At 53.6% G+C, this 22,957-nt stretch overlaps 1 protein-coding gene across 1 annotated transcript in view; it reads right to left on the bottom strand.

Moving 5' to 3' along the window:
* Positions 1 to 22,665, bottom strand: part of LRRC38 (leucine rich repeat containing 38) — a 32,746-nt gene extending 10,081 nt beyond the window's left edge. The window contains exons 1-2 of the mRNA XM_035019022.1: positions 22,629 to 22,665; positions 21,531 to 22,346 (exon numbers count right to left, since the gene is read on the bottom strand). Of these exons, the coding sequence (XP_034874913.1) occupies positions 21,531 to 22,346; positions 22,629 to 22,665 (853 nt within the window). The remainder of the gene's footprint in view (positions 1 to 21,530; positions 22,347 to 22,628) is intronic.
* Positions 22,666 to 22,957: the final 292 nt, after the last annotated feature.

Below are 22,957 nucleotides of genomic sequence, written 5' to 3'. Positions count from 1 at the left end.
GAGAGGAGAGGAGAGGAGAGGAGAGGAGAGGAGAGGAGAGGAGAGGAGAGGAGAGGAGAGGAAAGGAAAGGAAAGGAAAGGAAAGGAAAGGAAAGGAAAGGAAAGGAAAGGAGAGAGACTGACATAGGACTACTAACTTTGCCCCGTAAGAACATTCAAAACATACCCCATCATCATCACCATCACTATCATCATCAACATTTTATTTTTTTTTTTTAAAGATTTATTTATTTATTTGACAGAGAGAGACACAGCGAGACAGGGAACACAAGCAGGGGGAGTGGGAGAGGGAGAAGCAGGCTTCCCACAGAGCCCGGAGCCCGATGTGGGGCTCGATCCCAGGACCCTGGGATCATGACCTGAGCTGAAGGCAGACGTTTAACGGCTGAGCCACCCAGGTGCCCCATCATCATCAACATTTTATAAGAGAAACTTTTGTATGCCATTAAAGTTAAGAAGGGCGGGATAAGATGAAAAGGGATAAATATGTTGAGCCTTAAGGACCACTCAGCACGCTGCCCTCATTTTCCTCCCTTTGCCAAGGGCCTGTGGGTGTCTGGACAGACAACCCCTGATCCCGGGCCGCCTTGGGGGTTGCTGTCTGTATTCTGTACTTCACATTCCACCTGGAACGAGTCCCCGGGGGTCGCATCCTTATTCTTCAAGAGCAGACAGCTCCAGGGCCACACACCCCTTCCTCCATCCCTCCCATATGCTTTTGGGAGTCAAGTCACCCTGGAACATGGTTGGGGCCCATTGGTTTCCACGTTCTCTCGGGCTGCTTTTGCCCTATGGTGGCAGATTTGAGTAGTTACAAGGCCTAAAAGATTTGCCATCTGACCCTTTCAAGGTGGTTTACCAACTCCAATTCAAAGCTCAGGAAACACCTCCTACGGGAAGCCTGCCCTGAATGCTACCTATGTTCCCCCTTCCCCTGAGTCAGGCTTCTCCTTCTTGAACCCCCATACATCATACTCCACTCCTTCCTGAACCCCCATACATCATAATCCATAACCCCCATACTCTACAGGATGGGAGGCTGTGCCTACCATGTCTGCACCCACAGCTCCCAGTTTAGAGCCTGGCACACGGTACATGAATATCACAAAACCCAAGAAAATCCAGAACAAGTCAGAAATGTCTAGGTGGGAAGGGTCCTAGTGTGAGACACCCAGCCAGGGTCCTGAAGGTGGGCTGCGGGTCTGTCAGAAAGCTGATCAGAAACAACTCACTTGTTTGTGACGAGGCCATAGGGGCTGGTAGTCAAATATGCAGTTTGGTGGACAACATCTTTCAAAGCTGGGGTCTGGAAACATTAACCTAAAAGGTTCTTAGTGGCAAAAATATTGGTAGCTACCAATTTTGATGACTTCTTGCCCTTCTTCAATGAAGTGCCTCCAAGATGTGAACTCTTCCTACTTATTACAGATGTGGGGTTTTTCAGATAAAACAATTCCCACCCCAGGGGTGCCTGGGTGCCTCAGTCGTTAAGCGTCTGCCCTCGGCTCAGGTCATGATCCCGGGGTCCTGGGATCAAGCCCTGCATCGGGCTCCGGGCTCAGCGGGAAGCCTGCTTCTCCCTCTCGCACTCCCCCTGCTTATGTTCCCTCTCTCGCTGTGTCTCTTTCTATCAAATAAATAAATAAAATACTAAAAAACAAAACAAAACAATTTCCACCCTGAAGCTAGAACTGAATGAACGAGAGACATGGAATCCTGAGGAAGGAGAACAGAAAATCAGCTCCATTACCGCAGGACTCAGAGCTCCCCCAAGCACAGGCCTGCCTCAGGGCCTTTGCACGTGCTCCCTCTACCTGGCTCACTCCTTCATGTTCTTAGGGCCCCTGCTCAGATGTCACTTTGTTGGCGATGCTCTCCCCACCCCCACGATCGTTCCCCATCCCCCCACCTGGCTTTATTTTTCTCTAGAGCATTCAGCACCACCTGACATATTACCTATGTACGTATTTGTTTATTTTCTGCTTCCTTGCCCCTCCCCACTCCAGTGCCGGCTCTGTGAGGTCAGGCTTCTGGTTTTGTTCCCTGCTGTATTCCCAGTACCTAGAACTTTCAAAATATATTTTTAAATGAGTGTCTCAATAAAGATAGGATGGGAGAATGGTTTAGTGGTGCAGCCACAAGGAGCTTCCTAAACCATCACCCCTGACAGATAGACCATCCCCCCTAACAGCCGCTGGTGCTGGACCAAAGTCTTTTTCCCCAAATCCATCAATAGATAACTCTCCACTCCCTGCGAGGAAAGAGAAGCTCTATGTGTTTGTCCTGTGCTTTTCCCTCCCGAGGGGTGGAAATTCTCAGCACTCTTCGGGAACAGAGAGCCCCCCACATCAGTTAACCCCCCTGGAGTCTTACCACATGCTAGGTGTCCGTCTAAGCACCCTGCACTGTCTACACTGCTTTAATCCACAAAACGAACTCTGGGGCAAGTACTATGGTGACTCTGGTTCGCAGGTAAGGAAACTGAACCGCTGTGTTACTTGCTTAAGGTTATCTAGCTAAGAAAGGGTAGAGCCAGGATTCGGGGTCAGGCGGTCTGACTCCAGAGCCTGTGTGGTTAGCCGTTATCCTCTCTTATTGCCTTAAAAATGCTTGCACAAATTCCTGCAGGGGATACTAAGCCCCAGTGGGCCATATCATTATGCCGAGGCTGCACATTAAGCGTGCAGACCCGACCAGGATACTCGGAGGAAAGAACACCCAAGGTCATGCTCAAGGGTCTGGGTGTTGTCTTCCTTTCCTAGGGCTGCCCTAACTAATTGCCATACACTGGGTGGCTTGAAACAAGTTTATTCCCTCCCAGTTCTGGAGGCCAGAGCCTGGAATGAAGTACCAGGAGGGTAGGGCTCCCTCCAAAGGCTCAAGGAAGGAATGCATCCCGGCCTCGTCCAGCTCTCGTGGCTCCAGAGCTTCCTTGGTTTATGGCAACATCACTCCACCCTCTGCCTCTGTCAAATCTCCCTCTTCCAAAAAACACACCTGCCTTTGGATTTAGGGCCCATCCAAAATCCAGGCTCAGCTCATCTTGAGATCCTTAGTTACATCGGCAAAGACTCTTTTTCCAAATAAGGCCCCATTCACAGGTTCCAGGCTTTAGGACTTGGCCATATCTCTTGGAAGGGACACAATTCAACCCACTCCGGGTGTCTTATGTGTGACAGTCATCTGCTGCCCTTTGGCCTCTCGTCCTCCCTGTCTCCTTATTTGGAGGCTGCTCCCAGATTGCATTTTGGGCCATCGCCTTCCACCCCTTGGGTAACTCTAGAAAATGCATGGCCCTCCCCTGGCCAAGGGGTCAGCACGTGACTGACACTGGGCCACAGTCTCTCTGTCCTGGTAAACTGAGCCTTGAGTGGCTTGACCATGAAGGTGGCCAGAGCCCACTCAGTCCAGCAGCCCCGCCCTGCGGGAACCATCCCCTGGAGACAGGCCTCCTTCCTCGTGCAGGATGGCTCGGTCCCCCGCATGTTGCTGCTCTGTCCCCTTGACTGATGACTTCTCCCCAGCAGCTGACACCTGAGCTGGAGAGGGTGAAGAGCTGCCATTCTCCCGAAATAGATGGTGACACAGCGGATGGTAGATTGAGATTAATCTCTTGCCCCTTGCCAACAAACGGGCCTGCAGCCAGAGGATCTCTGGGGCCCTCCCCCCTGAACTAGCCCCCCCCCAATCCACATCAAGGACAGGCTCTTCTAAGCACTTTTGTCATTAAAAATATATTTTTGTTTTCCCAACTCCGCCTAGGCAAAGCCCATGTATACACTGAAAGAAAAGAAATAAACAAAAAAGAGGATAAAAGGACCCATAAATACATATATTTTTTTTAAAGATTTTGTTTATTTATTTGACAGAGAGAGAGATAGCGAGAGCAGGAACACAAGCAGAGGGAGTGAGAGAGGGAGAAGCAGGCTTCCCGCCGAGCAGGGAGCCCCATGTGGGCCCCGATCCCAGGACCCTGGGATCATGACCTGAGCCGAAGGCAGAGATGCTTAACGACTAAGCCACCCAGGCACCCCCATAAATACATATTTAACACGCTGGCTTATACTTTTCTAGATTTCTTCTGTGCGTCTCTGTACAGAAACCGCCCAAGTAGAAATATACTCTGCCACTCTGCTGGATAACCATACTGGGAACATCTTTCCATCCAACCAATGTCATTGCCAAACGTCACTTGTTTATTTACTTATTTATTTTTAAGCAAGCTCCACACCCAGCACAGAGCCCAAGGTGGAGCTCGAACTCATGACCCTGAGATCCAGACCTGAGCTGAGATCAAGAGTCGGACGCTTAACTGACTGAGCCATGCAGGCACTCCCTCCAAACATCATTTGTAATGGCTGCAGGCCCTGTATTGTGTGGATGAGCCATGATTTACTTCTACAATCCCACGGTGCTTCCAGTTTCTTCCTTACTAGAAGCAAGGCCACTATGGGCATCTATATACACATTCTTAATCATCTCCCCACGATGCATTCCCACAAGCTGAAGACTGTCCCTGCACTTGTGTTAACAATGGGTTTTGTCACTCTTTCATCTTTGCCGATCTCATAAGCCATAAAAGAGCGTAACTGCTGCTTTAATTTGCATTTCTCTGATTACGAGTAGAGCTAAATGTCGTGGACCATTTGGAGTGGCACTTCTGTGAACTGCCTGCTCAAGACCTGTACTAAATGCTTCACATGTCTTATCAAGGTGTGAGAAGGAGGGTTGGGGAGAGAATGTGGCCGATCCTCTCCACCCAAACCACTGCTGGAACTACAGCTCCCACCCCGGGGAGGAAAGACCAGCATGAAGGTCCTCCAGGGACCCCTGGGCATTCATCTCACTGCTCTTGACCAAAGCCCACCCTCCTATCAGTCTCCCCTCCCGCTCTCTGGAGTCGGAGGCTCGGTGTGGGCTGCTGAAACCCTGCCTGGGGCTCCCCAGCAGCCCCCCAGAACTCCAAACCCAAAGGAGCGTGAGACAGAAGCAGCATGGTGTTCTTTCAGATGCACGGCCAGACTTCCAGCCATGGCTTCCTGCTTTCGCAGCAGTGTAGAAGGTTAGATCCAAAGGCATCTGTGCGTGCTGCCCCGCCCCACGTCTCCCCTTCATTGGACCTGAAGGTGCGGGTCCCATGGCCCCTTGCTGCAGCCTCTTGGTGTCACAGAGGAAGACTTCTCAGGGAGGCATCCCTGCATGGACTGCAGGAGGGCGGGGTGCTGGGAACGTCAGCTCTAATTTCCTATAGTGCTGGCCTTTGTTCTCCACTATGACTTTCATTAAATATGGGCTGTGGCATCAGGGGAAATTCCCAATTGTCCTCCCTGTCTCAGCTGCAGACACTTTGTCTGATTAAGTAATCAGCTGATTTCCACCAGAGGAAGAGGCACTGGCAGCATCGGGTCAAGGGCTCCTGCTTGGTGCTGGCTCCACGGAGCATGTTCTGTAGGATGGGCAGCAGAGTGCAGTCGGTCCTACGCCAGGGTTGGGACTTGCATCTGATATCCTACACTCCAGCCTGACTTGCAGCCCTGGACCTCAGGACACCCACATCAGTCACTGCAGGAGGATAAAACATCGACAGACTCACAGTGCAGTTTTCCCAGCCTGTCCTCCTCCTGGTAAGACATGAGCGGAGATGATCACTGAGGGCTGAAGATCTTATTCTCTGGGAAGGCGTGCACACGTTTCTGCTACCACCACCAGCATTATCATCACGGCCATCATCTTGACCATCACCACCATTATTACTTCTACCACCTGTCCCATGTACACCATCTTCACCATGATGTCCCCCACCTGTCCTGGTTCCATCATCTCCACCATGATGTCCCTCACCTGTCCCATGTGCACCATTGCCACCATGATGTTTCCCACCTGTCCTGCTTCCATCATCTCCACCATGATGTCCCCCACCTGTCCTGGCTCCACCATCTCCACCATGATGTCCCCTACCTGTCCCATATATATCATCTCCACCATGATGTCCCCCACCTGTCCCATGTATATCATCTCCACCATGATGTCCACCACCTGTCCCATGTACACCATCCGCACCATGATGTCCCCCACCTGTCCTGGTTCCACCATCTCCACCATGATGTCCACCACCTGTCCCATGTGCACCATCTCCACCATGATGTCACCTCCACCATTTCTACCACCACCATCACTACCACCTCAGTTATCAACACCAGTTATTTGCTAGTGCTAGGGATACTTATCTGTGTCTAGTTATTATTGACGATCTGGTTAAAGAGAACATTCTGGCAGGTTCCTCTGTGTGAGAAAGTCTAAGACTGGCCCCATGAGTCTGGTTACCTCCCATACTCATGGTGATCAATGTTCCATGCTGCCGTGGAGTACTCAGAGACACCTACTATGTGGCTCTCTCCCTGGACCTGTCCTTAGGAGTTCTCATTGCCCCAAATAAATCTCTAACAGTGGGCCCACTGGCCAGGTGCAAAACGTGATGTGTCGAGTGTGTTGGGGGTGAGGAAGGGCATGCATGGGAAGCGGGCCCCATCCAATTACACTGTTGAGATGACATTTGATAAGGAAGTAATATTTATTGAAGCTCCTACTATTTACCAGGAACTGTGATGAGGACTTCACCATTATCAACTCACTTGATCCTCTTTCTTAACAGCCCTTTGAAGATTTTATTTATTTATTTATTTGTGTGGGGAGGGACAGAAGGAGAGGGGGAAAGAATCTCAAGCAGACTCCCTGCTGAGCAAGGAACCCAATGTGGGGCTTGAACTCATGACCCCGAGATCATGACCTGAGCCGAAATCCAGAGTTGGATGCTTAACCAACTGAGCCACCCAGGCGCCCTAGAATGTCCTTCCTTTTAAAGCTGACTCATGGGACGTCATGGGACACCTAGGTGGCTCAGTCAGTGAAGCATCTGCCTTTGGCTCAGGTCATGATCCCAGGGTCCTGGGATCAAGTCCTACATCAGGCTCCCTGCTCAGCGGGGAGCCTGCTTCTCCCTCTGCTTCCTGCTCCCCCTGGTTGTGCTTTCTCTCTGACAAATAAATAAATAAAATTTTACAAAATAATAAATAAAATAAAATAAATAAAATAAAATAAAATAAATAAAATAAAATAAAATAAAGCTGGGGCACCTGGGTGGCTCAGTCGTTAAGCGTCTGCCTTCGGCTCAGGTCATGATCCCAGGGTCCTGGGATCGAGCCCTACATCGGGCTCCTTGCTCTGCAGGAAGCCTGCTTCTCCCTCTCCCACTCCCCTTGCTTGTGTTCCCTCTCTCACTGTGTCTCTCTCTGTCAAAAAAAATGAATAAAATCTTTAATAAAATAAAATAAAATAAAGCTGACTCACATTCCATTGTATGGATAGACCCCATCTTGCTTCTCCAGTCCTCAGTGGACCCTTGGGTTGCTTTGGGCTATCGTGAATAATACTGCTACGAACATGAGTGTGAGGTATTTTTTAGATGCAGAGACCGGGGCTCAGAGAAGCCGTGTGACTTGCCCAAAGTCAACCAGCTCATCTGCCCAGGTGCGGATGTAAAAGCAGGCCTGGCTATCACCAAAGCCCATCCCCCCTCCATGACACCGAGGCAGTACGTGTGGGCTCACCCCGTGGCCATTTGTGGGACTTCACCGGGCCACTCTCCAAGGGACAACTTCATCCCAGCTGTGAAAGCGGCCTTCGTGTCCCCCTGGGTCTGCTCAGTGGTGCCACCTTCCCTCTCTCCTCTGGATCCCGTCCATCCTGCCCCCTCAGCATGTGAGGCCTGCCTCTCTCTGGAGACCCTGGTGACTACCCGGATCTGTGCTGCTTTTGACAGTCACCCCAGGATAGCCGTCCATGAGCGCCGCCGTCCCTCTCATCCCCTAAGTTCTCTCCCACCTCAGATGTCTCTGAAACCAACACAGCAATACTGATTTTCCAGGGAGGTCAGGGATCAGGTTGGGTTTTTGTTATGTTTATGGTTCTTTTGGCAGCTGGGGGGGCCACGGGTAGACCTGGGGTCCCAGAAGCAGACGCCTGCCCGTGCAGTTTCCAGAAGATCCCAGCACTGGGGGCAGTTGCTATCTTTGGGGCTAGAGCTGCGGGCTGTTTGGAAGGGACCGCAGGGGCAGCGGCTGGAGGGGGGCAGGGGGCATCCCTAGAAACAACCTGGGCGGGCAGAGAGGCCCTCACCTTTATCTGAGCCTCTACTTTCACAGGTGGGGAAACAGGGGAAGCTGGGAAAGGCCAAAGGAACCCAGACGCCTCGATTTCAGCCAGCAAGACCTGTTTTGGACTTCTGACCCAGAGAACTATAAGATTATAGATCTGTGTGAACTTAAGGCCCTAATTTTGCGGTAATGTGTTACAGGAACTAACACAGCCCCCAAGATCACACAGCAAGTCAGAGGCAGAGCCTCGCCTGGGAGCGGACCCTCCGTCCCAAGCACCTGCAGGAGTACCACACTGAGACAGAGCGGAGGCTCAGCGTGAGCCTCTGGAACTGCGTCCTTGGGGAGGCGACACCGGTATTGATTTACAGTTGATAATAATAACAGCTGGTGTTTATTACGGGCTTTCTGTGTCCAAGGCACCGTGCCGAGCCTCGAATATTAATTGTCCATATTTTACACATGGGACAACTGAAGCACAGAGAGGTTAGGTGATCTGCCCAGACTCACACAGCTAGTAAATAGAAGAACGGGGTTCAAATTGGTGGGGCCTCTAAATGCAAAGCCTGAGTTCTCAGCCACTGTGCCACATCCCTGTCTGGTGACTGATGAGCAGTATGAGGGCACAGCCGCAGCCTGGAACTGGGAGGGCTGGGCTAGACCTTCCTGGGCTTTTCACTAGTTTGCTGTGTGACTTTGGACAAGTCACTCAATCTCTCTGAACCATGGCTTCCTATCTGTAAATGAAGAAGGATAAATTAGATCACCCTATAAGCTAAGCTTGAGTTTTCTGGAATGTTCCCTCCAAGAGAGCAGAGTTTTTGTCCAGATCGCTGCCAGGTCCTTCACACTTGGACCTGAACTTGTTTTCACACATGTTTAGTCTGCTCTGGTTTCTGCGAAGACATTCAGGGCATCTTTGGATTCAGGCCAGGTTCCGAATCTGGAAAGCCCATTGACTAAGTTAGGTTCTGAGCCCAAAGCAGAGGCTCTGGACCCGAGAGGATAGGCTTGCCGCTAAGGGACCCCAGTTTCTGATATGAGATTTGGGAAGCTGCACAATGGCTCGTGACGAAGATTCTGCAGCCAGTCTCTCTGCGTCACACCTCCACTCTGGCTGGTGAGCCAGGCCGAGTTATAGTAACCTGTCTGTTCCTTGGCTTTCTCACCTGTCCAATGGGGTGATGTTGGCTGGAAACATCCTCCTTGGACGACACTAACAGACCTGGAACTCTGCCGTCCACTGCGGCAGCCCCTGGCCACGTGCTGACAAGGTCATATATGTCCAGTCTGGACTGAGATGTGCTGTGGGTATGTCAAATACACCCCAGACTTTGAAGACTTGGTATGAAAACACCATGGAAAAGGATCTCATGAATGACTTTTCTCTTGATGACAAGTTGAAAAAAATAACCTTCTGGATCTGCTGGATTCAATAAAATATTAAAATTAATTTCACCTGTTCATTTGTGGCTCACTTTGTCTTTCCACTGGGTGGGGCTGCCCTGGGGTGCTTAGCTCAGGGCCTGGAACACAGTCAGACACTCAGTTAATGAGCCATGGGAGCAGCCTGCTCGAGGCGGAGTAGGGACAACCCCCGATCAAATAAGCAAGAGCCTGATTTGTACCTTTAGTGTTTACTTCCCCTTAATCAAATGCAGCAGAGCAATTTGCTTTGACATCATAAAATCTGACGGCTGGACACCATTTTGGAGGCTACTGAACCCCAGCTCCTGGGGATTTGGGGGCCATCCTTGGCGTTCCTTGGCCTGTGGACGCATCACCTTGACCTCTGCCTTCTCCCTGTCGGCGTGTGTCCCAATTGCCCCTTTTTATAAGGACATTAATCATTCTGGTTTAAGGCCCGCCCTAGCGTCCATATCCTAACTAATTATATCTACAGTGACACTTGTATTAATCATGTTTTTGACTTTCTGTGTTTTATTTAGCTTTGACATCTTGGGGCCTCTCCCAGGGTTCTCCACTTCCTAGAGACAGTAATCAACCAGCTTGAAAGTGCATCTTTGCTAGGCAATCCGACCAGTCCCAGTCCACTTTTGTCAGACTCTTGCAGTCTGGAACACTCTCTCCTGCCCTGAATGACACCAAGGCCAGGGACTGGACACTAGGGAACCCCCTCCCAGCCCACAGCCTGCCCAAATTATTCAAACTAGCCAACCCCAAACCTGCCCAGCCTGTTTACCGTGCCCCTTCCTCCTGCAAAAACACAATAAAGATTCTTGACCACACTTTCCTGTCAGTCCCTCTGCCCCCTGACCATCCCTGGAGCCTCCCTGCATGGCCCTGCATGGCGTCCACACTTCTAGAGCTCCTAGAGATCTGTGAGTGTTAAACTTCTTCCTTCATAGGTCATTTCTGTGTCAGCATGTCTTACCATGCCTGATTAAAACAAATCCCGGCTACATTTAAAACAGCCCTGTCTCGGGGCGCCTGGGTGGCTCAGTCGTTAAGCGTCTGCCTTCAGCTCAGGTCATGATCTCAGGGTCCTGGGATCGAGCCCCACATCGGGCTCCCTGCTCCGCGGGAAGCCTGCTTCTCCCTCTCTCACTCCCCCTGCTTGTATTCCCTCTCTCACGGTCTCTCTCTGTCAAATAAATAAATAAAAATCTTTAAAAAACAAAACAAAACAGCCTTATCTCCAAATAAGGTCAGAATCTGAAGTACGGGAGGGTTGGGGCTTCCACATATGATTTTGGGGAGACATAATTTAACCCATAGCAACCCCCTCCCATCATTCCTTGCTCAAGAGTCTGCAAGAGTTCCTCAAGTCAGGGTCCCAGCAGGCGAGCATGGCCCACCCAAGCCCACCCAAACCCGGTTATTTGAAGGGAGTCTAACAAAGGGGCCATTTACAACCGTGTGGACCGGCCTTTAGAAGGCGACAAGGGTCCGTGCAGTCCCCAAAGCTCTACCAGTGGGGAGGGGTGGCCTTCCCTGTAGGAATAAGGGGAGTGGGCAGTTATCCAAACCTGGAGAAGCAGGAAGACAGAGCTATGACTAACAGGTAGATGTGTGCACCTGTTTGTCTGGCTCAGGTCATATTAAAATAAAGGTAAGGTCAGGGAGGAGTAACATCATACTTATCCATTGTACCAACATGGAAGAGCCCACGGAAGAAAAGAAAAAAGTGAAAAACTCTATGCCATTCTGGAAGAGGCCAACCATAGAGACAGCAAAAAGGTTAGTGTTTCCCAGGGAGGGGTTCAGGAGGAGGGGAGAGGAATAAGCAGGTGGAACACAGGACATTTTTAGGACAGTGAAATTACCTGTATGGTATCAGGATGGTGGATCCACAACATTATCCATCTGTCCAAACTCACAGGATGTACATCACAAAGGGTGAACCCTACCGTAGGCTGTGGACTTTAATTAATAATAATGTAATAGTATCAGCGTTGGTTCCTCAGTTGTAACAAATGGACCGCACTAATGCAAGGTGTCCGTAATAGGGGAACAGAGGGGGAGGGGGCATATGGGCACTCTGTATTATCTGCTTAATTTTCCAGAAACCTAAAACTTCTCTAAAAAATCGTCTATTATTTTTTTTTAAAATAAAATAAAACCACTCTTTCAGCCAGAGAAAATCAACCAGTGGCACTTGGCTGCCTACCCTTTCCAGTCATTTTTCTATGGGACTCGGTTCTTTCTCCTGGCCTCCTGGGGGGCTCCCCGCAAGCTTCCCCAGCCCCCCTGCACTGGCTGGGAGCTTCCTCCCTTTCCTCACCACCTCCTCTCTGTGCTCGCCGCTCCCATCCGCACCAATGAACATTAAAGCCGAGGTTTTCCCATCATCTAACAGTTCCTCCGAACTGGGATGTCCACCCTCTCTCCCGCATCCCATCAAGGGGGTACAGAGAATGTTGGCTGCCCATCACTGTTCTGTGGTTCTTGCCACGTGACTGTCCAGGGCGCTGAAGACCTATAAACCACTGTCTTGTAAACTTATGGGTTGACAATGGCCCTTCTCTTGCAAGTGCTCCCCATTTGCTTCTAAAGCTCCTTTATGTCAGTATTGCCCTGATCACCAGGGGGTGACAGGCGAGGAAACCAAAGCCCAGAAAAGTTAGTGACCTGCCCAAGTCAAGGAGGTGGCAGCAGAGGTAGGATGTCCTGACCCTTGGTTCTAAGCTCCCGGCCCCTCAACGTGACCATGGGCAGCTTTCATTTCTGATGCAGATAACCACTTATGATGGTTACGTTTAAAACAGGTATCACCTCACTGGTGTCTTATAAAAAGAAAAGCTATTCTAATAACTGGGCGGGGGGATCTTTTCTTGATATGAAGAGGAAGAAGGGAACATACTCTTGCATCTACTTGTTTAAAAGACAGCTGCTGGGGGGTAGGACCTGTGCCAAGGGAACCCACCCCAGAGACTCTTGCTAGGAGCTGGGGGCTTCGGACCCGCTCATCCTGTGACCCCATGAGAAGGCTGGCTCAGGAGGGTGCAGAATCAGCCAAAATCAGAGCTAGAAGGAATCTCCACCACCATCTGGCCCAGGGGCCAAAAATTGGAAGCCAGTAGGAGGAACATAGCCATCAACATGTTTTAGGGAGCTCGGCCAGTGCGGTGCTCTAAACTGTTTTTCATGCGCGTGTGCTCTCGGTTCTGCTCCGCCCCCCCCTTCTCCAGTGGCTCCCACCTGTTGCCCCAAGGGGCATCTGAGGTGATCTAGGGCAACTGAAGGAGGGACGAGACTCACAGGTCCCACTGCTAGCTATGGACGGAGCCGGGACCGGCACCCTGATTCCTGCCTCTTTGATTTGGGTTCGCCTCTGAGAATCTTCCCTTTAATCCCGAGGGGCCTGCAGTTCCCTTGAGGTCCTGACCCATGCTCTTGGCATCATCCCATAACCAGCCCAGAGGATGGGGGAGATGGGGCACCAGGGGCTCCTTGATCAGCAGCCTCTGAAGCAGAGGGGCCAGGCTGCGAGCCAGTGGGAGGCTGTGAAGACACAGTGCACGTCTCCGTGGATCATCAGACACTTGGGCTTTGACCGGCAATGCTGAAATACAGTGGGATCTGAGAGCTGTGTGCATGGATGATCTGTGCATCTGCATTTCTAGGATTTTCATAAAGAGAAAAAAATAGCTTCTGTGTGGGGGCTCCTGGGTGGCTCAGTCGTTAAGCGTCTGCCTTCGGCTCAGGTCATGATCCCAGGGTCCTGGGATCCAGCCCTGCATCGGGCTCCCTGCTCCGCGGGAAGCCTGCTTCTCCCTCTCCCACTCCCCCTGCTTGTGTTCCCTCTCTCGCTGTCTCTCTCTGTCAAAAAATAAATAAAATCTTAAAAAAAAAAAAGCTTCTGTGTGCAGCGGTGGAGGAAACCGCACTTTGAGCTTCTTCATATGACATCCCTTGAGGTCAAAGGGCCGATGCTATCACCTATATTGGACTGAGGGGACACTGGGGCCCAGGAACATTAGGGGACATATCTGCCATCAGACAGTTCACTAGAAGCACAGCTATGGTCGAGGACGCCTGGCGATGGCCTACACAGCCCCCTCCCTAAACTCCGCCCCACGCCCCCGCAGTCCCCGTGTACCATGTCACCGCAGCTATCCCCTCCCCTGCCTGGACCGAGAGGGACATCTCCCAAACCGAGCCAGACACAGCCTCCTCCTGGGACCTGGAAACTGGGACCACCACAGCCCAGTGTCTCCGGGCCTCAGCTGGTCTCCTGAATGGAGGAGTGTGCTTTTGCCATGCGGGTGAGAACGTAAGAGAGTCCATCAGCGTGTGAAGAGGAGAATAAAAAAGTATGAGAGGCAGAGATGAGAGCACGAGGGAGGCTCTGTGCCCCCTGTGGCCTCCCAGGAAGTCTCACCCGCAGTACTCCCTGGGACCCGACGGTTCAGGATCTAGGCTTCCTGGTGACACCCCACATCCTTAGCAGAAACCCTTCTGTTTGCTTATGCCAGATGGAGCTGGTTTCTGGTTCAGCGGGGTGAACTGAGATGTGTGTCCTTGGTGACCCGCACCAGCCACTCACGGTGCACCTTGCAGGGCAGAGAATTCGGGCATACCAGCCACCCCAAGACTCCCCGATGGCTGCCCCTTCATCTTGCCAGCAGAGGGCCGGGCACAGGTGGCTCCCTCCCTCCTTCACAGTGGAGAGCCTGAGGCTCAGGGGCCTATGGGGTTTGACCAGGATCGCACAGATCTGGAAAAGGAACCCAGAGAACCTTCCTGCCAGGCCTCCGCCTCTGCTTAAAGATGCTCTGGGTATCCTTTGCTGACTACAGCTGGAGTGGGGTATTTGCTGAGGACAAAAGCCAAGGCCAGTGATCTTGGCCTGTGCCTCAGTGGTGTGACAGAGGCCTTGGGGGTGTGCCTTCATCTGCTCACATGTGCCCACAGCCCCACCGAGCCCCTTCCACACTGGGCGTGACCGCAGGTGCTGGGGACACAGCAGCGAACAGGCTGATCTCTGGGAGCCTGTGTTTCTGCAGGGACACAGATATCTTGTGGACAAAGCGATGTGGCCCCCAGCGAGTGCTATGACATAAACTCCACCAAGATGAGTTGGGGGTGGTGCAGGACTGCCCAGGCAGGGTGGTCAGGGAAGGCCTCTCGGAGGTGGGGACATCTGACTGGGGGCCTGAGGAAGACGCAGCCACTCGAGGAGGAAATGTCCTAGGAGGAGAGGGAGCCATAAGTTCAGAGGTCCTGGTTGATCACTGGCAGTTGTCGTGTTCCAGGGACAGATGGGGGTCCATGTGGCTGGGGAGGGGGACTGGGCAGGGAGGGACGAGGAGGTGGGGGATGCCTTGTGGGACATGAGAGGGAGTTGGCTTCTTCTAAGTGCAGTGGAAGCCATCAGAAGGTTTCCAAACATGCCATATACTGTACCAGCCTCTGGGGATTGAAGGACGAAAAAGACACATTCTGCGTCCTCCAAACAGGCCAGACAGACCCGGGAACCACAGCCATGTCAAGCTGTGGTCATAGAGATAATACAGGATCCAATGAGGTCACGCAGGAAAGGCTCCCCACCCGGCCTCGGGGGCTCAGACCGTTGGAGGCTGGAAGGCTAAATAGGAACCAGGAAGGTAAAGAAGTAAAGGCGGAGATGGGGAGGGAGGGCGGGAGGGAAGAATCCGGGCACCTGTAACAGCCGGGGCAGAGGCCTGAGGGCAGGAGCCCGGGACAGCTTCCCAGGACTTCCCCACAGGCTCCATCATCAACACTGCCAGCCTGGAGGTGACAAGGCCTGCCCAGCCCTTCCTTCCAAACCATACCGAATGTCGCACACCGAATGCCGCAAGAGCGGAAACTGGACGGCCGCTGGCTGCAAGGCCTCACGCTCCAGGGCTGTGAGTCACCTGGCAACCCGTCAGCTTCAGCTAACAGGGACACGGGCCTCTCCAAAACAGATCCCCGGCTGCATGCCCCCGGGCTGCCCTGCACAGGCAGGAAGGTAGGTCCACTGGCCCACGTCGCCCAGCAAGGAGGCTGCAATTTGGGTTAACTGACCGAATGGCACAACCAATGTGACATTTCCAGAGAGATCCAGTGTTTGGGACGGAGTCACAGGGCTTGGCCGGGCTCCCCTGGGAGCCAACAAGACAGGGCGAGGTTTCCTTAGGTCCCGTTTGCGGCTCACTCCCCAGCAGAACTCCAGACCCTGCGGCCCGTCAAAGCTGACGCTCGGCCCGGACACCGTAATGATGGGAAAGGTGACACCCCATGACTCCACTCTGATTAAGAGACGAGTTAAAAACGCATTAGCCTGTGCACACAGGATGGGTACAGACTTGTCAAAGGCACGAGGGAGGCCACTTGCAAGAGGGGGTGAGACCTCAGTCCACCTCTGCCGGGAGCATGATTTTCTTAGGTGTATAAACACACCCAAAACATCCATCTAACAACAGGAGACAGGTTCAACGAATAGATCCACAAAATGACGTATTACGTGGCCATGAAAGGTTACGTTTTCAAAGAACTGAAATGGCAGGAAATTCTCACAGCTCAATAAGAGAGAAAAAAAAAATCAGTAATAAGATCTACATTGTACCATAGCAATTTGTTTAAAAATGTATATGCGTATAAGAATAAGACCGGAATAAAATACAGCAAAACCTTAATAGTGGTGGGATTCTGGGTGGTTTCTGTTTCCTTCACGATACTTCTCTACATTTCCCACATATACAAGGAGCCTGTTACTTTATAATTGGAGAAATAAAACTGCTTTGATTTCTAAAGGAAAAGAGAGTCACCTTGGAGTCACCTGGGAGAAAGGACCCGTGTTACCTCCAGCAAGCATCAGCTTTTGTCCCTTTGGCTGAAATACGGTTTGCATTGTCATTATGACAAGACGTCCCTACTCATCTGACCGAGCCAGGCCCTCATCGTGTCTGACATGAGAAAAGGAAGTGGGGTTACTGGCAAGTGGGGGGAGCTCCCCCAGTGAGTGCTCAGTTGGGCCTGGAAGGAGGGGTTAGTCATGGAACTCGTCCAGGACCTTGCTGCCAGGACACCCCTTCTTAGAGAGGGGCTCGGGAACCCACAGGGGCTGAGCCCCCAAATGCTTGGAGGCTCCAGGCATTATAGTGGACCTTCTCTTAAGAGGCTGTCCCCCAAGGGGCCAGAGTTACAGACCCAAAACATGACCTGTGGCTCCCGGTCCCCCCCTCCCTGCCCCCAGCCCTTCCCGCCCCATAGCTACATGTGTCAAGGTCTTGGGGTGCAAGATGAGCCCAGATCTCTCTGCTGGTTCTGTGGGCTGTGACCTGCAGGCCACGTGTGTTGTGGTTAGAGAGGGAGGGGATAGAAGATGCCTGGGCAATTGGGCCTCCCACTCTGGGACCTACATATGCCTCTCCTGTGACGCACTCTCAGACACGGTGTGGGCTGTGTCACCTGGGTCATCTGCTCGCTCCGTGCACCTCCGAAGCCGAGGACGGAGGCAGCCCCCTGCCTGCCGCTATGGTTTCTCAAACCCAGTAGCCTTTCCTTCTTGTAGCTCCCGGAGTGCCGCTGGATGCAGGTGAGGTGTCCCATGAGCCCAGAGTCCCGAGTGGTCTGGGTGCTCTGCCCCACCCTGCTGCACAGAGACATGGCCCCCCTAGATTCCAGCAGAGGAGTCTCTAGAGGGGCCTGGCCTCCCCGGGCCTCAACTTTCCAATCCTTAGTATGAGGACAATATTCCCTACCCTTGAAACCATAGAATTTTTAGAGTTAGAAGGAGCCTTAAAATGCTCCTACTCACACTCCTTTGCTCGCAAAAGAAAAATCTCAGAGATGTTTCTCTTGGTTCAGCTACTGAACCAAGACAACACCTTGGGTTTCCAGAGATGTACCAAAAGGCCCTCCTACCTCCAGGCAGTTCTCAAGCTTCTGTGTATATTGCAAGTCCCTGGGCTGGGGGTGTGGGGGTAAGGTGTTAAAAATGCAGACCCATTCAGTAGGCCTGGGGGTTCAAGAATCTGCATTTCAACCAAGCTCCCTGTGTGTCTTCGTTCAGATCCACCTCCCTGGGCTGCTATAAGGAGACCGTGTGCTAGGCCAGCAGGGAAAAGCTTTAAAGCTCAAGGGTGTCAGTCACCCTGCTGCTCCCCATCTCCCCAGACACTCCCACCCTCTCCCTCTCTACCCCACGGCTCACCTGAGTGATTTCCAAGGACGCTTGCTTCCAAGTCTGGAGTCCTTTCTACTTAAAGTGGGATGGTCACTGTCCCAAATTGCCTGGGATCTACTATCTCACGGGAGAACCACCAGCCCAGGTTCAGGATCTGGGGCTGGAAGGAGGTCCACCAGCTGTGACCCAGAGCAATCGGAGATTGGGAGGGGGCAGGGGATAGCCTCACCCCCCCTCCTGATCTATGCCCATCAAAAAGAATTAGGTGTAGGGTCAGCCACTCCTGAGTGCACACTCATCTCAGCCACTGATGACATGACCTTGTGCAAACCACTTCACTTCTTTGCACCTTGTTGGATCAACGGTGGGTTAAGGTACCTGCCAGGCACAGTTGTATTAAAGGGGATGGCATCTGTGCACTACAAAGTGACAAACACCACAAGGTCAGGCCACCAGTAAAATACAGGATGGCACATTTATATGTTGAATTTCAGAAAACAGCAAATAATTTTGCGTGCAAGTATATCCCAAATACTGCATGGGACATACTTATACTAAAATATGATTCATTGTTTATCTGAAATTCAGAGTTAACTAGGCATCCGGGGGGGTTTCCTTGTTTGTTTTCTTATTTTAGGTGTGTCCGCTTTGTTTTGTTGCTAAGTTGGCTGATGGGCATTCCAGCAGGCAACCCCTCACCCTCTTCCTTCAGCCCCAGCACCAGTGGGACAGATCCTCCTGCGTCCCCAGACCCAGCCCTGCCCAACCCCCAAAGGAGCCTGGATGGAGGGGATCCGGCGCCTCCAAGGTGGTCCTTCCTCCCCACGGGGGTGTGCTCGGTGGCGGAGTGCTCCCATCAGCACGGTGACCGCACAGGAGGCTCGCCTGGCAGACGAAGGCATTTTTGTAACTGAAGGAGCCAGTCAAGGTCACTTGCTCTGCTCTGTTCTGCTTCTCTGGGGGAGGAGGGGATGGGGAGGCGAGGACAAGGCAACGAGGACAGGATCCCTTTGCTCCTGACTTTGAATCCCCTCTCCTGGGAGAGGCAGGCCACTTGCCTACAAACCCCTGGAGCTTGGGCCCCACGGAGCCCGATTTTCCTTGGCAGGAAGTAGGTGGCCACGGCTGGAAGTCTTGAGGTCCCCTACGTCCCCCAGCCGTTGTTAACCCTCTGTGCCATCACCCCTCTGGGCCTTCCAGTTAAAACATGACAGCACTAACACTCAGATCGTGCTGCTGTGTATCAGACACTCTTCTAAGAACTTCATAAATAATACCTTTTTAATCCTTCCAATAACCCTAGGGCGTGGGCACTAGCATCATCCCCATTTCATGGGCGAGGTAACGGGGCTGCAGAAGGGTCACATAGCTAGCTAGCAAGAGGTCGAGGTAGGCTTTGAACGGAGCCTGGGCCTTCAGCCGCTTTGCCCGGCGCCTCTGTGCAGATACGAGGAGCACAAGGGCAAGAGGAGGAGGGAAGGGACGACGGGCATCTAGCAAGCACCTAGGCTGTGCTAAGCACCCCTGCACCCCCGACGGAGCTGATCTCATTCAAACTTCACCGTAAACAAGGTGTGGGATACTGTTACCGCGTGCTGAAGTCAGAGGCAGGGAAACTGAGGCTCAGAGAGAAATGTGAGTGGAAATCAGACCTCAGCTGTCTCGCATCAAGGCCCCGTGTTCGTCCCCTCACCACCCACCCTGCTCTGGTTCACGGTTCTCCGGACACTGCTCTGGCCACACGCATGGCAGCCCACCACTACTCTTGACACACCCCCTCCCACCCGCCGTGAGGTGACCGAAGCCCTCATGCTCTCTTCTCGCTGCCTCCATCTCTCCCCACTGACCCAGACCAACCCTCAATCAGGGCCTGGACAATGTTCCTTACTCTGAGCCTGTCCATCCTTTCCCCCCGGCCACACATCCCCACCTGGTGTCCCTTTCCTTCCCCACATCACCAGCCGTAGGAGGAATAACATCCTAAGGTCTCACTGTTCTTTACATTCACCCGCATCAGCTGGTTTTGATCCTGACAAGCACCGGGTTAGATGGACCACCCGGCATCACCCGTGTCCTAATTTCACACAGGAGGAAGATGGGGCTCAGAAAAGTTAAGGGTCCTGGCCAGACTCACCCAGGCTTTCCACCAGGACTCAGACCTCTGTCTTCTGACTCTACAACCAGGACTGTGTAGGGACCTCAGAGGTCAACCAAAGCACTTTAGAGATGAGGAGTCTGAAACCCAGACAGGACATGTGGCCTGTTCAAGGTCACAGCCATCCGTCTGTGGCAGAACTGAGACTGAAATCTACAGCTTCCAACCCTATAACACCTTGCCCTCCTGCGATAACACATGGAACCAATTATACCAACTCAGCTAACCAAAGAGGTTAAAGATGCCAACTCCATCAAAAACCAAAGGCAAGAGCGATCAGAACCAAGGCATACCCCCATTCCACAATGAGGCTTCTATGGGGACATTCCTGTCTCCGGGACAGTCTTCTGGTGGGGCAGGCAGGTGAATGAGGGCAGGTCAGATCTTTTTAGGACTTGCTCCCCTGGTAGAGCCAGCCCAGGCTGAAAATGCCAGTTCAGGGGCCTGTGTCTGCTGGGGAGTGATGGCCCCGACGCCTAGGGTTCATGTTTAGTAAAGTATGGAGTGAAGAAGTGATCACAGGAATTCAGGGCATAGATGAGCAACATCCTTGAAATCCAGGAAGTGGAAAAAAGATATACCAAAGCTAAATCCACATCTATGTCACACATCTGTGTCACTTTTTATAACATGTGTCTTACAGCTCTGGATCCTATTCTGCCAAACCCTCGGGAGCCAGGTGGGAGGCAGAGTCTGGCTGTGCAAGGTCACTGCTGGGACTGAGGCTCACATGCCTACCAGTGGAAGGCTGGAATCCACGGAGCATACGGACATTCTGCCTGCTCCCCATCCTGGGGCTCATCTCTATGGATGCTGGGGTCCCCCTCCTCTCAGCTCTGTCTCTGCTTCCCTCCGCTGGCCTTTGCCCGGCCCCTTAACGTCTGTGCCCTCTGTGTTTCCATCTGCCAAAGGGCTCTGTACATCCATCCGTGTCACCACGGGAAAAGTACACCAGGAAAACAAAGGGTGCACCAGCCTGCTAAGGTTTTTGCGTTCACAGAACTGCAAATCTCTACTGCATCACTGGCTTTTAGCGGGCTGCCAGTATTCCTCACCAGAAATATTTCTCAACCCTTTTGGACAGAACAAACCTGGGAGCTGAGAAACAGGCCTGCTTAGGCTCTGGAAGCTGCTGGAGAGCCCCTAGAATTGGCTGGATCTTTCGATGTGCAGTGTAGCAAGAATGGCACTCAGCTCTTTCCCACACAGGAGGGCGTCTTCCACTTAGGAGGGCCCATAAATAACCTGCACCCACCAGTCCTATGACCCAAAGCCTGATGAGTTGAACTCCGACATGGGTGACAGAAATGGGAGGTCCCTAACTCCAGAAAGTGAGCTGTTGGAGAAACAGGTGGAGAAGCACGGCATCAGGGCCCAGAAACTCCAGAGAATCCAGATGTAACCCTCCCCACCCACTTTTCCCAGCCGACTCCCAGGCCAAGTTCAGGCTGGGAACCTGCCGGGCTTATACCTGAGCGACTCTCCTGGGGCAGCTGCTCGGGTGCCTGGTGCACCCGAGCCCCGGCTTGCAGGCTGGACCCAAGCCCGCCTGCCCGGGGACGCTCCCTGCTCCCCTCCTCTCACCCCCAGCCTGGTGCGCGGCCCAGCCTGCCGGCAGGCTCACCTTTCGGCAGCTTGGACGTGTTCTCCTGGATCCAGGAGAAGAGGTGCGCAAAGTCGCAGTCGCAGAGCCAGGGGTTCCCGTCCAGGCGCAGGGTGCGCAGCGCGGGCAGGGCGGCCAGGGTGGCCACGTTGAGGCTGCGCAGGTTGTTGTCGTTGAGCTCCAGCACCTGCAGCGACTCCAGGGTCTCGAAGGCGTCCTCGTGCACGCCCGCCAGGTGGTTGTTGGCCAGGCTCAGCTTGACCAGCCTCCCGGCCGAGCGGAAGGCGCCGGCGCCCAGCTGGGTCAGGTTGTTGTAGCTGAGGTCGAGGAAGGCCAGCTTGGCCGAGCCGCTGAACGTGCCCTCCTCCAGTGAGCGCAGCGAGTTATTCCTGAAGTCCAGGTACACCAGGTCGCCGTAGAAAATGAAGAAGTCCTCGGGGATGTGCTGGATGCGGTTGCCGGCCACCAGCAGCTTGCGCACGTCCAGGGGGAAAGGGTCGGGCACGCTGGGCAGCCCGCGGTCGCGGCAGTCCACGGTGTGCGGGTCGGTGCAGGCGCAGCCCGCGGGGCACGCGTGTCCGGGCCGGAGCAGCGGCACCAGGAGGAGGCTGCAGAGCCCGAGCGCCGCGGCGCCGCCGGCGGGGCCGCGGGGGGCGGCGCGGGGGCGCACGGCCGGGGCGGGGAGCGCTGGGCGGGGGGACCCGCGCGAGCCGCGGCGACGCGGACGTGGCTCTCGGGGCGAGCCCTGGCGCGGGGGGCGGCGCGCGGGGTCCCGGCGGCCGGGGCGGGGAGGGCGTGCGCCCGGGCGCGACGCCAAGGGACTCGGGGAGTCCGGGGCTGCAGGGACCGAGGGGAGAGAGTCCGGGAGGGAGGGGCGAGGACTCGCGAAGGACTTACCGGGACAGGAAATTAACCCTCCGGAGAATCCCAGGGAGGGGCGGGGAGCGATAGAGGTGGCCGAGGGGCCCGGGCAGCTTTTTTCTGAGACCGGGTAGTAAGACCTGTCGCGCGGACTTGGCCGGGAGCGCTCCACAACTAAGTTCGGCTATCGAGCGCCCCCCACCCCAGCGATTGCCAGAGGGCGTGCTGGGGGCATGTGCCCCGCAGCCCGGCGCCCGCCTGGTGCCAAAGCGCGCTCCCCGTTCGCCAGCCCCATTGCCAAAGGGAATGCGACCTGCGTCCCTCTGGCTCTGCGCCGGGGGGCAATCCCGGCGGGCTCTAGGGGGCCACTCCAGGAGCTGCCGACCTAGGGTTGGGCGGAGCTCCCGAGTGGCTCGTTTTGCCTCCTCACTCCGCCCACCTGCACTTGACCCATCTCAGGGAGGCACGTGGGGTCAAGTGAGGCGAGCAGCTGCCTGGGCCCCCCGCTGTGGCCTGAAGGAAGCCAGGGCCAGTCAGCACTTTCCATGCTGGCCCGAACTTGTCAGGAACCGGAATCCCCCCTGGCA

This window comes from Mirounga leonina, unplaced genomic scaffold, assembly GCF_011800145.1.
Source record: "Mirounga leonina isolate KUSES-001 unplaced genomic scaffold, KU_Mleo_1.0 Mir_173, whole genome shotgun sequence".
Lineage (NCBI taxonomy): Eukaryota > Metazoa > Chordata > Mammalia > Carnivora > Phocidae > Mirounga > Mirounga leonina.
This window is presented reverse-complemented; position numbering and strand designations above follow the sequence as displayed.